Below are 16714 nucleotides of genomic sequence, written 5' to 3' on the forward strand. Positions count from 1 at the left end.
GTTTCATTTTGGTCTTTGGATTCCCAGCCACTAGCAGGGGCCCAATGCTTGCTGATTGATTGGGTTATTTTAGCTGCTTTCAGAAGCAAAGAAATTGAATGTATATATCCAGTGGTGGGGAACCTGCAGCCTCAAGACCACAAGACTGCAGTTCCCCACCACTAGATATCTTCAAATTCCTAGGATTCCAATTTTTTCTAGGATACTCAAAACTGTCTGACCCATTGATTACTGGTAAAAGCAAGTCAGTGGATTCAGTGGTTGGTACAGACCCAAGGTGTATTAGTTTGATAGCATCTTTAAAGTGTTGTTATAAGAAAACAATATACCATAAAACTATTATAAATTGGTTAAGTACAGATCTGAAAGAGTAAGTTTTGAGTAAAGCAGCATCAGCAAATAAAGATGAAGGAAAATGCAGAAAGAAGGAATAGTTTTATCTGCAGGTTGTTTTGGGGGGAAAGTAGCTAAAATGAAGTAGATAGCTTTCTAAATAGATCAAAATACCTTAAATATCTTACATGTTGACACGTGTATATTATACTTACTATACACCTTTGAACCCATAAGAGACTCCAGAATACTGTGATGCTGTTTCTCAGTAAGAAAAATCTGTAAGAGATTTGTCTGCCGCACTTACAATAGCTACCGTAAAAGACCATATCTTATGAAGCAGTAATTTTTTAAAAAGGCTTTAATCAAAATCATAAAAATTGTTGCAATTAAACTTTCATAGGCCTGTTTTCCCTGAAAATTGCATTTGACAGTTTCACAGAGTTTCAACAGCATATTCAGTTACATGGTGGTAACATACGTATAGGGGAGATACAACATTTTCTTGCCAACTGGGTCATCAATTAAAACAGATAACCTGTGGCTCTGACTTAAGTCTTCTGTGAAGTTGTACTCAGTGTTGTCAAATTCAACTGACACCCCAAGCAGAAATATACCTCAATCTAAATGAGCACTTCTGACTCAGGCTTTGTATCCTTCCTTTGAACTACTGTTTACTTCTGGCTGCTTGGACCAGCATGAGGCAAAAATCAAGTTTCCTATAAAGAGCTGACTACTGTTATCATAGGCATTTCTTCTGAATTCAGTAGAAAGCCAGGTTTTGAGTGACATAAGAGACCCTACCTTCTTACTCAGGTCACTCAGGTCACTTACTCAGGTCAGAGACCACAGAAGGCCACTTGTCTTTCAAATACATCACTAACAACCAAGCCTTTAACAAATGGGCTTGTTGGGTTCAATGACAGGCATGTGACACCAGCTGAGGGCATCACCCTCAGAGGCACCAAATAACATATTTCTTTTTAAAAAGAAAACAAAATGATAGGGAAACTAGCAACCCCTAACCCTCAAAAAAATGTTAAAAAAAGAAAAAACCCTTCAGCCAGCCTCTAACCCTAGTTTTGTCAACATTGGCATTAAACAATTAAGTCACAGATCCAAAGGACGGTGGTAGGATGATTCTCCCCAGCACAATAGTTATGGGGTAGAAAAATGGCTCCTCAGGCGACTGCTCTTTGAACTGTCTTTGGCGAACACACATCATTGTCCACTGAGAAAAGCCAAATGTCCTTTGGTGCATCTGTTGGCATAATGTCCTTTTTCGCCACACTGGAAACAGTGGGAAGAAAGAATATTTTCAAATTCTGACACATCCATGAATATCAAACAGGATCATTTAAATATTTTTGGACTTTTTCAATAGGAAAGGAAGTTTTAGAAATGATAGAATGGTGGAGGGAAAGTCCCAAACATCAACGGAAAATATTTGAGGAGACCAAGTATTGTAGGAGACAAAACCAAGAACCTGTGGTATCTGTTCCTACCTCTCTGCAGGATGGGCCAATTACTTACCTGAGGCCCAGGAGACCAAATCAAAAAGTTCTTGGCTGGATAAGATGGGCAAGAGACTAGAAAATGTGAGGAGCCACCAGGGACTGAAAAAAAAAGACTTGACACATGGTGAGCTGATGGTGACCCAAGAACAAGGCCCTTTCTTCATAAATTGGGCAAGTTCGCTTTCCTCTTAACTCTTCTGATTACCTGAAGGAAAGCCATGACAGTGGCCATTCTCTATGAGGCAGAGGGGGAAGAGTTGTCTCCCTTCCTCCAAACTTTTTTACCTTCCAGAAGAAACTCGGTTTTTGTTTGACACTGGCTGAACACCAAGTAACTACAACGTTATACTGCTTAAAATCCCTGACTTGGGTCCCTTCTGGCAATCAATGACTTTTCACTGTGAAAGGGATGAAAAACAGATGGCAGTGGAGTTAGGAGATGAGCCTCGCAAATTTGATATTCACAGGCTCTCATTTGTGGATTATCGAGGGCCTCGTTTTCACTTTTGTCCCCCTTTACGCTACTGCTGGACTGCATCAGATCTGGTCAAGTCATTGCTCTTCTCAACTTCTTCTGCCTACCAAGTAAAGTTCAAGCACCGAAGGCTGGCACTCCAGATTTGCCAGTCTGGCACTGCACCTACTCACTCGTACTGCTTCCCCTCACGCACAGCAGATTGCAACCAAGCCAGACTCCTTGCCCCAAAGAACTCCGTACTTTCTGGGCTCTGCATCTTGTACTTACTCACTATACCTCTTCTCCATTTACTAAATTCTTTCCAATCTTTTAAAGCACAACCTGTGCCAACTCTTCCTGATTCCGCACACCCCCATCCCACCATGCTGGTAATGACCCTTTCCAACTTCAAACTTGACATAGCACTTTGCTGGTACTACTTACATATTATTCTGCATTAGCAGAATATGTGTTACACACCTCCAACTAAACTGAACTCCAAGGGCAGGGATGTCTTAACTAAACTTGGTATATTCCCTCAAAGCCAGGCACAACACTGTACCAAGCAGGCACCTAATACATGATAATAAAACTCAGCAAAGACAACTGTTTCTTTGGAGGTGATAGCACAGCGTAGTAGATAAGAGGGGAATTGAATTTGAGTCCCAATGTTGTCATTACCTAGTTAATATGACCTTAAGCAATTCACTTCCTTTCCCTGTGTGAGCCTCAGTTCCCCAATCTGTACAAGGAAGGGGCTGAAGATGAGCTCTGAGGTCCTCTATAATTCTAACATGATTCTATGAATCAAAACAAATCAATTCTGGCCTAGTAGTTTGGGGGTCATCAATGATTCTCACATTTGAATAACGTTTTAAGTTTACAAAGCTGACTGATAGTCATGTTAATTCTTTCCTCATGCCTCCTGGAAAACTACTGCAAAACTACATTTCCCAAGCATGCTCAAGTCCTTTGACCTCTGCCCCCAACCAAACACCCAGCTGTCCTTACCTTGTAACAGGTGACCTGCTCCAACGGCCGGGGTCCCCTGTTGCCCACGTTGTTGTTTTGAGACTGCATGACCCCAATGACCTGCGGGGTTCTCTGCTGATTGGGAGAAGAGTTCTGACTCGTTAACTGGATCAAGGAGGACGACCTTTGTAATGGTGGATTGTTATTTTGCTGGAAAGAGTTACACAACACGGTTTTACTGAGGAAAACACGTGCACATGTACTTTTCAAAGGGGGGAAGGGAAGGGATAAAAAGGATGGGACTTCTCCAAGGCTGAAGCCAGCAGGGAGAAGGACTTCTGCTATCAGGCTCAGTGGAGCAAGCAAAAGAAAAAAAAACAAAAAACGGTGAAATGAGTTTCTCAACCATACATACACAGAATAAAGTCACCACAAAAAAAAAAAAAGCCAAGACAAAGGAAGTCTCCAAAACAAACTAACATCTTAAGCCATTTCTGGAGTTCTGGTTTTCAATTGTGATTAACATAGCAGATGGTTATTAAGCCATGCGATATAAGGGGGAAAACACTAGACTGGAGTGGTGAGGGTGACGGGGTGCGGAAGTTACCAATAAATTACTGTGCAACCTCAGACAGGTTATTCGTAACCACCTCTGGGGGTTCCTGGGTTGGTTGTTTTTTTTTTTTAACCTATAAAATGAAGGGTTGGACCATATGATATAAGGTCCCTTAAGCTCTGACATTTTAGGTCTATACTGACCAACAATGTTTTTGACGAGGGCTCTATATGAAAATTCCATATCTCCGAGAAGTCACTTCAGGGTAAGATGGGGCCCCAGAGGGAAAAGCCCAAAAAGGCATGGATCGCTGACAGTAAATTCTTGGGTTGGTTCTGAGCATCTTACACATGGAATTCCAGCATCAGAAAGGTCATCCAGGCCATTCACCCACTGGAATAACCATCCCTAAGCCAAGGATCTCCAATTTTTTTCCCAATGAGGGAAAAATGATCTCCAAATCTAATGATTGCTATAAGAAGGTTAGGGAGTACTAAGAGCACAGATCATGAAGAAAGGTGGAAGCAGCCAGCTTCCATAAAAGCTGTAGAGAGGGCAGCAAGATCCAAACAAGAACAACCAAGTTTAAGATTTCAAGATCAAACATGCTAATCGACCTATGGAGATCTGTGCCCTAAGCCATCCTGGCCAGATCTCCATGTGAATCTGAAAAGTTCTCCACAGAAAGCTATTTCACAAACTTTCCTTGGTTCCAATACCAAATCCAGTGTCTATTACCTTCTCTGGACACAAGCATTTACACACACATGCACCCCTATTAGAAGGCTGAACAAATCCTGTTAGCTTTATTCTTCCTTCTAGCTTCTCTCACATGCTCAGACCAGATGAGGGGAAAATATGAGAAGAAAAGGAGTTATTTGTATTTCCTGACCTTAGCCTATCTCCTCTTTGTACTCACGCTAGTGCCACCAAGTTCTTCTCTGCTCACAAACCCTGGCACCTCAGTTATTTCTGTCTTTAGGCAGGAATATAAGTTTTGAGACCTGAACACAAAAGCCAAGCCAAGAGACTAAAGTTTAGCCCTTATTGAGATTGCTGACATAAAAACAATCCCAACACCACAGCATTTCAGCTCTGGAAGATAATCCAGATGCCTCAGGCTCTACAAACTGGTTGGTGGAAAACTGAAGACTTTTTTCCTCTTAACTCACACCCTCTTCCTCTCAACCTAAAGTGCCCCAACCCTACAGATATTGAGACTGAGGAATAACACCTTCATGTTCCCATGAAGCAGTTTCTAAATCTCATTAGAAGCTGACTTTGAGGAGACAATGCTGCTTCCCTACAGTAGGGGGTGAGGGGTACAGTACCTTTGCCTGAGGCTGTGTCTGTTGAGGCAGAGGTGGCTGTTCTGTGGTCCCCATGGGCAATTCAAATCGAGGGCTGGTTAGCAGGCACAAATACAGAGACACACAGAGAAAAGCAAACAATTCAGTCCTAAAGTTTGGATCTTTGGACAGTCTCATCAATGAGGTAATCATAGTCTACCCTTCCTCCCAGTCTGGGCTCGGCGGCCAAGACACTCAAGGACATTAAGAAAGGCCATATGAAGGACCCTCTTCTCTGCCTCTCCTACCATGCTTTCAAGATGTACTTCAAGCTCTACCTCCTCGGATGACTTCAGCCAGAGATATCCCCATCCGCCAGCCTCCCACTTACTATCTGTATCACTCACTAGGCATTTACTGTTTTTTCATAGATGTGTGTCTTCATTCTCTGCCTACACTGTAATAAGCTCCTAGAATTCAGGAACTCTCTTCTTTTTGTACCTTCCCCAAAGCTTAACACAAAACCTTACAAATAATTCTTAGTAGCATGGTATAGTGTAATGAGCACTCAAAATCAACAGAAACCTGGACTGAAATCCCACAAGACAAGTGACTAGCTATGGGAGTATGGGCAACTATTTGATGAGCTTCAGTTTCCTCACCTGAAAAGTGGGTATGTAAAATGAAAGCGTTATCATAAGGATCAAATGAAATGTGTGAAAAGTGTGAGTGCAAGTCAAGAGGACCTGAGTTCAAATCTAGCCTCAGACACTTGACACTTACTAGCTGCGTGACCTGGGCAAGTCACTTAACCCTGATTGCCTCACCAAAAAGCGAAAGAAAAAAAGAAAAAGAAAAGTGTAAATGCAAAGCACTTTATAAATGTCAGCTATTACTACGGTCAGTACCATAGAAATCCTTTTTTTGACACCCAAAAAGCAGAGAGCCCATAGGTCCACCTCAATAACCACAGGATGTCAGTTTTACTACCTTCATTAGGTAAAGAGAGACACTGGAAATGTTTGTGGGGGGGAGGGGGGCAGGGAATAGGGAAGATGCCCCCAGACACTGGTATGCTGAAAAAATACCTGGGAGCTAACTCTGGGGCTCTAAAGGCTTAGGACATTGTCTTTTACCGCTGTGCCCACTAACAATAGGGTCCTGCAGAATTTCACTAGCTCTCAGTTAATCTATCCCCAAAATAGCTCTATTCAGAAAAAAAAAAAAAAAGTAAGTGAAATTTTTTTTCGGTACCATGAGCCTTCTCTCTTAGAGTCCCAGCCCCTGGTAGCACTCCACGTTCCACAATCTACTCCTATGAAGTGCTCAAAAACAGGTTTAATATGTACCTCTCACCTCTCCACAGAGGTAGGAAGCTATGGGTATGAAAAGATACTGTCAGACACTGATGTATTGGCTGGTATTCTGAGCTGCTTTTTCCCCTTGGAAGTAGAGTGTAGAGAGGAGGTATTTATTCAGAAATGAAGGGGATGTAAAAACAAAAGATATCAACACAAAGAATTTTCAAAAAAACATTTGATAAACTCAACTAAGCTAAGATAAGGATAACAGTTAAGATTCAAAAGTGTTGCTATTCTCAAGGATATTTTACAATTTACCAGGGTACCAAAGCCATTCTCCAAAGGCAACAAGCTAAAAAGGTAAAATTTCAAGCCCACAACCATGAGTGGCAGGGATAGTACCTAGAAGTGGGTGGCTCCTGTGCTCCTGAATCACATCACAAAGAGAGCTAGCTAGCTACCTGTGAGTAAGGCAGATCCTGGCCCAAATATTCCACCTGTAAATATTTTTAAAAGAAATTCTAGTGCTATACTTCCATGAAAGGACTTGTCAAAATGGGCATGGATACCCTTCAGGTCCCCCAAAGGAGACCAGCGTTAATAGCTAAAGTACCTGAACCAAAGGTGTCTGATCCGATCTAGCTTTCTCTCTAACATCTAGCATAGCACATTGTACGAACTCTCCTGGGAGATCTAAGACACTACACAGCTTCTTAGACTGTATGAGTGAGCTCCCAGGCAGTAGGCCTTTGGGCAGATGTTCAATGACTACCTGTAGGAATTTTGTAGGGGAACTCTCAGTCAGGTTGAATGAGATCAACTCTGAGCGCCAGTGATTTGGTCAAGATTCTGGAATTCTCTCTCCATGACCAGTTTTAATTCAGACAAGCAAATTTCAGCCTAACCTGGGCTCTGACTATTGGGTCAACACATGTAAGGGAGGGAGGGTATGAAGACTGAGAAAATACTCACTGCATGAATTTACAGGAAGGTCCTTCTGGACAGAATCCGACAAGGTAATTCACACAAATGACTCTTCTGGTATGCCTGTGCCTGCAGAGGGGACCTGAAAAATCAAGTAGGATAGAGCCCTACATTCCTCGAAGTGAAAAAACTGGGGTACTTCCAAAACCAGGGCCAGTCCTTAGGAAGACCCTAAACAAGTCTCGCTGCACATCTTTCCTTCCCCCAGTTTTCAACACAGATGAAATGTGACAAAAATAAAGATAGCCTTCAAAAGAAAAAGAAGGCAATGAAACATCCAAGGGGAACAATAATCTTAGTGTATGCCATGTATGCAAGAGGAAGATGGAGTTACTACTAAGCAACCCATATGGGTTGTTTTATCTTACTTGTGTTCATTTTATGGACACGAGCAACATGAGCCTTTCATATCTTTTCCAGCACCCCAATCAATGCCTGGTCATTTGCCTTATTCATTCCAATTCAATTAGCATTTATTAAGCTTCTATTCTAAGGCACTATTCTAGGCCATGGATAATACAAAGACTAAATGGAAATCAATCCTTCCCCTCAAGGAGCTTCCATTCTCCTAGGGCAAAAGTTCTTAACTTCTCTATTGTTTCATGGGTTTTCTCTGTAATCTTATGTATTTTATGCATCTAAATTTTTTTCTCTAAAAGGGATCCATGACACACAAAAAATTAAGAAGCCCTGGACCAGGTGGGTACATTTAAACAAACAAATATAATGTGAGGAGGGAGAGAGTACAGACAACCAAAAAGTTCAGTAAAGACCCCCTGCAGGAATGACACCAAAGGAAGCTTTTAAGGAAGCTAATGAATGAGAGGTGGTAGTAAGGAGGGAGGTACCCTGTGGGGAGGCATCCTGTGCAAGGCACCAAAGCATGGAAGGTCAAGGTTAGGAAACAGCCAGTTTAGCTGGAAGGTAAAATTCATGAAGCAAAGTAATAGAAAATAAATCTGGAAAAATAGACTGGAGCTAACCTGCAAAGGGCTTTAAATACCTAACAAGGAGTTTTATTGTATCCTAGAGGCAACAGAGAGTCAACCAAGATTCTTAAGCAAGAAAGTGCCATGGTCAGACTTCCGCTTTAGAAAGATGATTTGGCTGGCTACGGAGGACAGATCAGAGAGGGAAGTAGCCGAAAGCAGGGAGACCAATGGGGAGATTACAATAATTAGGAGGGTCTGAACCAGGGTGGTGGTCATGTAAGCAGAAAGAAAGACGTTAGGATTAACAAGACTTATTAACTGCCTGGAAATAGGGGGTGAGAGAGAATCCAAAGTCCAGGATGACTCTGAGGATGTAATCCTGGGTGATGGCAGAACACCTCTGCCAAGGCCAGATCCCAAAGAGGTGAAGCAGAACAGAAATCACAAGCTACGCAGCCCCAAACTGATCAGAGTGGGGGTTAGGGAAGGATGCCCAAAATGATCAGCACCACTGCTGAACCACTTGTACTGACGTGGGGGGGTAAATGAATAAGTTTTGCTCTGAGATTTGAACCTCAGCACCTATCACTTCTGCCCCAGCTGTGCAAGTAGTATTATTAACCCCGAAAACTCCTTCCCTGCCCTTAGACCAGAGGGTATGGTAGGGCAAAGGATGCTACCTTTAACTTTTCCCAGAGCAAACTCACATCTCCATGGACTTACCATGTTTGCAGAAGCCTCGGTCGTACCAAGGGCAATCTTTGATCTTGGATTCCGGGTCAATGTGGAGAAAGGGACATTCTTTGTTACTGCACTCCCCTGAGCAGAAGTCCAAACACAGGCACGTCAGACAGCTCAAAATCACAGGGTGAGAGGACAGGGGAAAGAACTACAAATGGCAAAGGACTGAAGAATCCCTCAGAATAATCAAGGTTGACTTGCAAAAGAGCATGAACCATGTTCTGTCTCTCAGCCTCCAGACCCACTCTTGTCCCCACAAACATGAACACCCCACCTCATGCTTCGCCTCAGGCCTAAGTTTCCCTGGGGCCTACACTCACTGCATGAGGTAGGAAGAGGCTCCTGGCCATCTGCTGCTGCTTCACCGCCTTTGTTAAGCTGCAACCCCTGTTCCCTTGCTAGAAGGGAACTTGGGCCATGTGGTCAATGCTCAAAAAAAAGGCAAGAATTTAGAACTCCTGGATCCAATTTCCATCTGCTACCACTTTGTATTTCTTCACCACTGTGAAAGAAGACACCTGAGTCTATCCCTATGTAAAATGAAGATTGCAGTGCCTCTGAAAAAATTATCATCATCAATAACCTCAACAATTTTTTGGAGTTTATGTCTCTTCAGGCATTGTGATACATAATTATTCACATTTAAAGCATACTGCCTCCTCTGATGATAGGGTATTTTAAAACTTCATAAGGCTTCCACATGGCTGAGCTGGCATTTAGATGCCACACCACAGCTCTCAAAACCCAGAGCGGGGCCATCAATGGGAGAGGAAAAGGAAGGGAGATAGACTTTTATGAAGCTCTCTCCTTTCTATGGGATTCCATCTGCCCAGGCCTTTCAGCTCATACCCTGCTGACCAGAGAAACCATATTTGGGAAACCCACCTCTGGAAAGAGGCAGCCCAATGGAACCAGATATATTTATAAACTATTCCTCTACCAAATCCCCAATGGCAGCCCAGAATGCTGTGCATTCCCACTAGCTCTAGGCAGCTACCTTTATGGGCTACGGCAATTATAGTGAGCTATGATGTAGCTCTGGAAAAGAGACCACATGGTGCCAGTTGTCACTTCAGCATTCTCTCAAAAACAAGTACTAAGAGGGCTCTCCTGTTCAATGCCTACAAGCCCTCATGTTCCTGGTCACCAGTCAAGTAATCTGACTTCACAGGGCAAGTAACCCTTCCAAAGTCCTTCCAGGTGCTGAGACACCAGGAACTGAGCCTCAGGTGGACAAAAACAATCAAAGAGCTGACTGGGTCCAATTAACTGCCGCTTCAGAAAAATGAGATTTAATGGGAGTGGTAGACACTACTATTAATAGGAAAGATAACCAACAAAGTGGCCAGCAAGGCACTAGCTAAGCTTCTACTACAAAGCTAGAGACACAAAGCAGTTTAGGACTAAGTGCAGTCCTAGCTTTGATACTGATCAATTTGGTACTGATCAATTCACTGTGACTCTGGGTAAGGCATTAACCTTTCTGACTCAGTTCTCCCACCAACAGCTACTCCAAAGCTACTGAAGCCCATGCTGATTTGAGGGGTAAAGGTTCAAAGAGACACAGAATGGGAGGCTGAGTGGCCTTGTGCTCCTGTGCCTGGCCTGGCCTGGCCACACCCTTTACCGAATTTTGAGTAGAAGTAACACTCAGGCATCTTGGTCATATCATACTCGTGCAGGAATTCGCACTGGTCTCCCTTCTTGCACAGTCCTCGAAGCCAGTGTTTGCACACAACAGTCTTCTCGCCACTAATGTGACGGAACGGGCACATCCCCCCTGCCAAACGAGACCAAGACATTAGTGGATGGGGCGTACTGTACCCTCCTCCATGTCCAGCCAACACACTAACTCAAGGGCAATTCCAAATGATCCTAAAGGACATCTAAGCTTTGCTGACATCAAAGTACCCTAGGGTTTACACACCTATCTCCTTTCAACTATTCCTCAAAGGATATTGTGGGGCAGTGGAGTGGGAAGAGCCAGAGGATCTGGCCCTGTTGCTAAGTCACTTAGCCAAGTCCCTTAACTTCTGTATCTTTATTTTTGTCATTAGTAAAAGGGGAATGACACTCGCCCTACCTACCTCACAGCACTGTTGTGAGGATCAAATGAGATGACAAGTGAAAGTACTTGGAAGAAAACAAGATGCTACTACACAAGTGTGTTGGTAAGAGGATTCTGCCAATAAGTAATAAGCAGGCTGTATTAGATAACATATACAGCTCCTTCCATATGACAAGACTATCCACGAGGATTCAGTACCAAAGACCAAGCCAAATGCTCCCTCTCCTTCAGGACAGAAAACCTGTCCAGCTCAGTCAGGGTGTACTTAGTTACATCCCATATTTTAGGGTTAGTGGCCTGCGTCTCAGAGAAGAACAAAAGGTTAGTCCAGAAGAGCAATATGCTTAACAAATCAGAACTGGATCTAAACCCTAATGTACCCAATCATCTGGGGGACCAGAATCTGGGGGGCAAAAAAGAGTATGTGCCGGACACTGCATCACCTGCTTATTTTTGTCATCTGTAAAAGGGGAAAAACACTTCCCTTGCCTATCTCAGAGGGTAGACTAGCAAGTCTAAACCCAGGGACAGGGAAATAAATGGCCCAGGACCTCTGGAGTCTTTCTTACCTTTTCCACAGGCAGCTTTCAAAAAAAATTCACAGACAGCAGCCCCTGACTCTGTGAAGAGGAGAAATACCAAATAATGTTTATCTGACAATATGTCAAAGGCCATTTGCCATAAGCTCTCTTCCTCTCTACATCCAAAACCCTTTGTATCACTTCTTGTTCTCTCCTCACTCCTCCTGGAATCTAGATTCCAGTTATATGATGAAACAGTAATCTTTCTCCTTGCCACTCCAAACCCTCTACATCCATCCTTGGTCCCCATCCTCTCCTGTCTCCTCTAGCGTACTGCCCCCACAATTACTACCCCCCTCTAATCTCCAATCTCTCTATCCACCCTTGCTGCCCACACACCTACTCAAGTCTCCCCATTATTAAAACTCTAAATTGATCTTATCCCTTCAAATTATCATCCTATATGCCCCCTCCCTTGCACAGCCAAACTCCTAGACAAAGCTGTCTAGTATCACTGCTTCCATTTCTTTCTTCTCATTTCTCTATGCTTTGCAAGCTGGCTCCTGGTCTAATCACTCAAATGAAAATGCTCTCACCAAAGCTACCAATGATCCCTTCATTACAAAATCTAATGGCTTTTTCTCATTCTTGAGGCCTCCTGATCGCTCTTTGCAACATCTGTCACTGTTGACCACTCTCTCCAGAATAATGTCTCCTCTTTGGGTTTTAATGACATTATTTTCTCTTCATTTTTGTCTTATCTGACCACAAGCTCAGTCTCTTCCACTGGATCATCATCCATATCACACCCTCTGACTGTAATGTGATCTCATCAACTATCATCTCTTTGCAAATGAATCCTGGACCTACAAAATCCAGCCCTACTCCCTTTTCTGAGCTCCAGTCTTGCATCAACAGTTCTTTCCTAAACATTTCAAAACAGACATCCAGAAGACATTTCAAACTCACCATATCCAAACAGAACTCAAAATCTTTTCCTCCCAAACTCATCTCTTTCCAAACTTGCCTATTGCCGCTGAGGACACTACCACCCTTCTAGTCATCCAAGTTCCCAGGCTCTGAATGACCCCTGACCCCTCACCAGCTCAGGCCTCTCAGCCATGTATTGTCAATTCCACCTCCACAACGTCTCTCACATCCACCCCTTCTCTTGACTCCCATGGCCACCAGCCATGTTTGGATCCTCAGCATGTCTGCTAGGACACTTCAATAGCTCCAACTGGTCTCTCTGCCTCAAGTCTCTCCCTTTTCCAGCCCAACTTCCACAAAGCTGCCAAAGTGACATTCCTAAAACACAAGTCCAACCATTGGCACTCTCATAAATTTCAGAGCTCCCTATAATCTCTAGAATTAAACACAAACTCTTCCATCTGAAATCCTTTCACAAGCTGGCTCCAACCTACCTTTCCAGACTTATATGTTACTCCTCTTCACATATTCTATAATCCAGCCAAACTGGCTTTCCTGCTCCTTCTCCACAAACGACAGTGTACGTTTGTGCCTTTGCAGATTGTCTCCTGAGCCCCGAATGCACTCTGTTCTCACGTCTCCCTTTTAGAATCCCACGTGTCCTTCAAAACTCAGCTTATGCTGCCTTCTACACAACGCCTTTTTTGATCCCCTCGGAAGCTAATGCTTTCCCAAAAAATTAATTTTGATTTACTTTGTATATACTTTGTATAAATGTACATGCTGGGAGGTGGGGGTGGAGGGGGTGGCAAGTTTCATTTCTGTCTCTGTGTCCCCAGATGATAGGACATAGCAGGTGCTTAATAAATGTGTGTTGCCATTTCATTTTACTCCCTTTCACACATTGTATTCTAGTCAGACTGGCCTGCTACAGCTGGTCCCTGTATGGGACATTCCATTTCCTATTTCTATAACTTTATACAGAAGGTTGCCCATGAATAAAATGCGCGTAGCCTTCTCACTTCTCTGCCTAGCTGAATCCCTCATTTCCTTCGAAGAGGGCTTAGGTGCCCCCTCCTGAAATTGAAAGCAGTCCCTTTCATTAGCAAAGTGCTCTGAATATCAAGAAGTTTTTCTTTATACTGAGCTCAAATCTATCTCTCTGTAACCTGAGCTCACTGTCCTCCTAACAACCTAGACTGCTTTTCTTTCTAAACTTCAAAGGCTTTTTGAAATGGCCTTCAATTCCAAAGGCATTCTGAAGCTTTTTAAAGGAAGGACTTATGTTCAGACATTTTGCTTTGAGGTCTTTTTTAAGTATGAACAAAAAAGCGATCCAGAAGTTTAACATTCAAAAGTTAAAGATTAAAGCTGTCACCTTCCATAAAGACTGAAGGTTATATTTGAGAACAAGACTAGCATTCTAAGCCTCACAAAGTTTCTCACCCACCACCCCACACCCAGGGGCAAGCTTTGGAGTCTGAAGAATTTATAGGGTTCACACAAAGGGTAAAGTGATCTGAACTTGGGAATTAAGAAATAATTTAGGCACAGCGTGAGAAATCTTAGCCAAGTGTTAGTGATGCTCCTGAGCAATCAATACATACTTAGGAAGCCTACTATGGTCAACAACGTCCTTTGCTACACACAGTGAGGAAAAAAATTGTAAGGCCTGCTCCCTGTCCTAAAGAAGTTTATAATAAGAAAATGAGATTTGTTCCAGATATAAAGATAAATAACAACATCAGGCGATTGGTAAGTAGCATAAATAACAAGTCCTGTTAAGATTTCAGAGTAGGGATCGATCCATCCAAGTTAAGAATGGTTCTTCAAGCTGTCCAAACTAAACTAGGCATGTGGGGAGAAAGAGTAAAGAAGCTTCTTTTGTTCATCTGTTTTGTTTGGGGATGAAAGAGGATAGAAAGCACAGATCTTCCCGCATGAACAGGAGACGTACTTAGTACTTCCTGCTGCTCCTCAATTTTCTGCTTTGCTGTCCACAGCCGCAGAAAAAGCTGCCCAGCCCAGAACCCAGTCACTGAGCTGTCCACTCAAAAGTTACAGTGCAAATTCTGAGTCATAGCACAAACTTAAAGTATTTCAGAGCTGGAAGGGGTCTCCAAGGTCATCTAGTCGAACCTGTACTTGAATCTCTCTCTACTACATCCCCCAAAAGTGACCATCTTTGAAGTCTCTGCTTGAAAATGTCCCCTTGAATGGGAACTCACTACTTCCTGATCTGGCTCAACCCATGCCACTTTGGGCCAGCTCTAATTATTGCAAAGTTTTTCTTTATAAAGGCTGAATCTCCATCATCTCCTCCTCCTCCTGCTGCTGCTGCTGCTGCTGCAAACTCACTGTTCCTAGTCCAGGATCTTTCTTCCAAATGAAAAACCCTCAAATACTTGGAAGCCAGCTATCTGTGTTCAAAGTCTTTTCTATCCCAGACTAAATACCCCAGTTTCTTCAACCACAGTTCATTTACCATTCTCACTGGTTAGCCTCTTCTGGTCAAATTCCAACTTATCTATCTTCTTGCTGAACAAAAATACATCTGATAAGATCCGGACATAGGAATAATTTTTTTAACTTAATAACTAAACATTTATTAAGCAGCTTACTATGCACTACACTGGGTTATGCACTGGAGATACAAAGAGACAAAAGGATGGAAGACAACGTGCAAACAAATAAAAACAAAGCAAACTACACACAAGATACATAGGAAGTAATTAACAGAGGAAAGACACTTAGAATTAAGAAAGGCTTCCTATAAAAGTGGAGATTTTAGTAACATTGAAGTGTAAGACTTCACTTTACTGGATTCTGGACAGCTCTAATTTAATAATGGAAAAACTTCTTGACATTGAACAGAAATCTCTATCTCTACAAAAGGATGTTTGAAATTTCGTGTCCTGCCGCTGCCATTTACTAGCTGTGACCTGGGCAGTCACATCAACCATGTGATGATTAATTTCCTGCTCATAAAGCGGAGATTATAATAATTATGCTAACTCCTTGTGAGGCTGCTGTAAATATAAATACACAATGTAAACCCGAGCTACTACTGTTAACACTGCTGCTGTTGTTATCATTCCACAACTCGTTCTGCCCTTGAGGGCCAATCAAAACGACTGTAATCCCTCTTTGCACAGCGCCAACCTTTCAAATACTAGAATGCAACTCCAAGCAACACCTCCTCCCCTCTGGTCTTTTCTTCCCCGGTACGAATATCCTCAGTTGCCCCGAGTTGGGGGCTCAATGGACTCCCCGGCCTCACAATCGGGACAAGCCCACGGGGCTCCGGGCAGAGAGGAAAAGGGGGAAAGTAGTGGGGGAATGGGGGGAGGGGAGAGGGGAAAGGAAGAGGGACAGGAAGTGGGGGTGTTAGCATTAGCCAGGGGCCAACTTCGGGTGCCTGCCCGGTGCAGCCAGCTGGGCACCAGTCACAAGGAGGAGGCGGAAGCCCCGAGGTCTGCCATCCGTATACGCACTAGAAGACAAGGGCACTAGGTTTGGGGTCGGAAGACCCGAGTTCAAGTCCCAGCTCGGGTTCACTTCCTGGCTGCAAGACCCTGGGAGAATCCCACCCGTTTCGACTGCCCCATCTGTCAAATGGGGGCATGAGTCCCGGCGAGGAGAGCCCGTCGCAGGCGCGGACGGGGAGGAGGGAGGGGAGGGGTCGGCCCCGCGGCCTCACTCACTGTCCATGCCGGGGAAGGGCAGCGGCTGCGCCCCCAGCTGCTGCTCCACCGCGATCTCCAGATCGAACTTGATGTGGTCCACGCTGGCGATGAGCTCCTGCATCGTGGCGGCCGGCGCGGGCCCTCCGGGGACCCGGATCGTCTTCTTCTTCTTTCTCCTTCTCCTCTTTCTCTACTACAGCCCGGGACCCCCGCCCGGCCCGACCCGGCCCGGCTCGGCCCGGCCCACGCTCTCTACTCGGACTCCTCGGCCCGAGGCCGGCGCGCCACCCCGCCCCCCCTCCCGCCGCTCTTCTAGCCTCAGCCCGCCCCGCCCCCGCGGGATGCCGGGAGCGCGACCTCCGACCCCGGACCATCGGTGACCAATCGCGCGCTGAAGGAGAAGGAGGCGTGGCTTAGCGAGCCAGAT

At 44.1% G+C, this 16714-nt stretch overlaps 1 protein-coding gene across 3 annotated transcripts; it reads right to left on the reverse strand.

Annotated features, from left to right (window-relative positions):
- Window positions 1-679: 679 nt before the first annotated feature.
- On the reverse strand, window positions 680-16519 carry CPSF4 (cleavage and polyadenylation specific factor 4). 3 transcript variants are annotated; one of them, XM_027874371.1, is made up of 8 exons: window positions 16306-16519; window positions 11720-11770; window positions 10710-10862; window positions 9065-9160; window positions 7398-7491; window positions 5167-5239; window positions 3319-3411; window positions 680-1623 (listed from the first exon to the last, which is right to left on the reverse strand). In XM_027874371.1, the coding sequence occupies exons 1-8, from the start codon at window positions 16406-16408 to the stop codon at window positions 1555-1557; spliced, it is 732 nt and encodes a 243-aa protein (XP_027730172.1). In that variant the 5' UTR covers window positions 16409-16519; the 3' UTR covers window positions 680-1554. The 3 variants fall into 3 exon arrangements, with proteins under 3 accessions (XP_027730172.1, XP_027730171.1, XP_027730170.1); XM_027874370.1 differs by having other exon boundaries at window positions 3319-3414; XM_027874369.1 differs by having other exon boundaries at window positions 3319-3489.
- Between the last annotated feature and the right edge of the window lie 195 nt (window positions 16520-16714).

The sequence above is a fragment of the Vombatus ursinus genome, unplaced genomic scaffold (assembly GCF_900497805.2).
Source record: "Vombatus ursinus unplaced genomic scaffold, bare-nosed wombat genome assembly UNPS02014807.1, whole genome shotgun sequence".
Classification (NCBI taxonomy): domain Eukaryota; kingdom Metazoa; phylum Chordata; class Mammalia; order Diprotodontia; family Vombatidae; genus Vombatus; species Vombatus ursinus.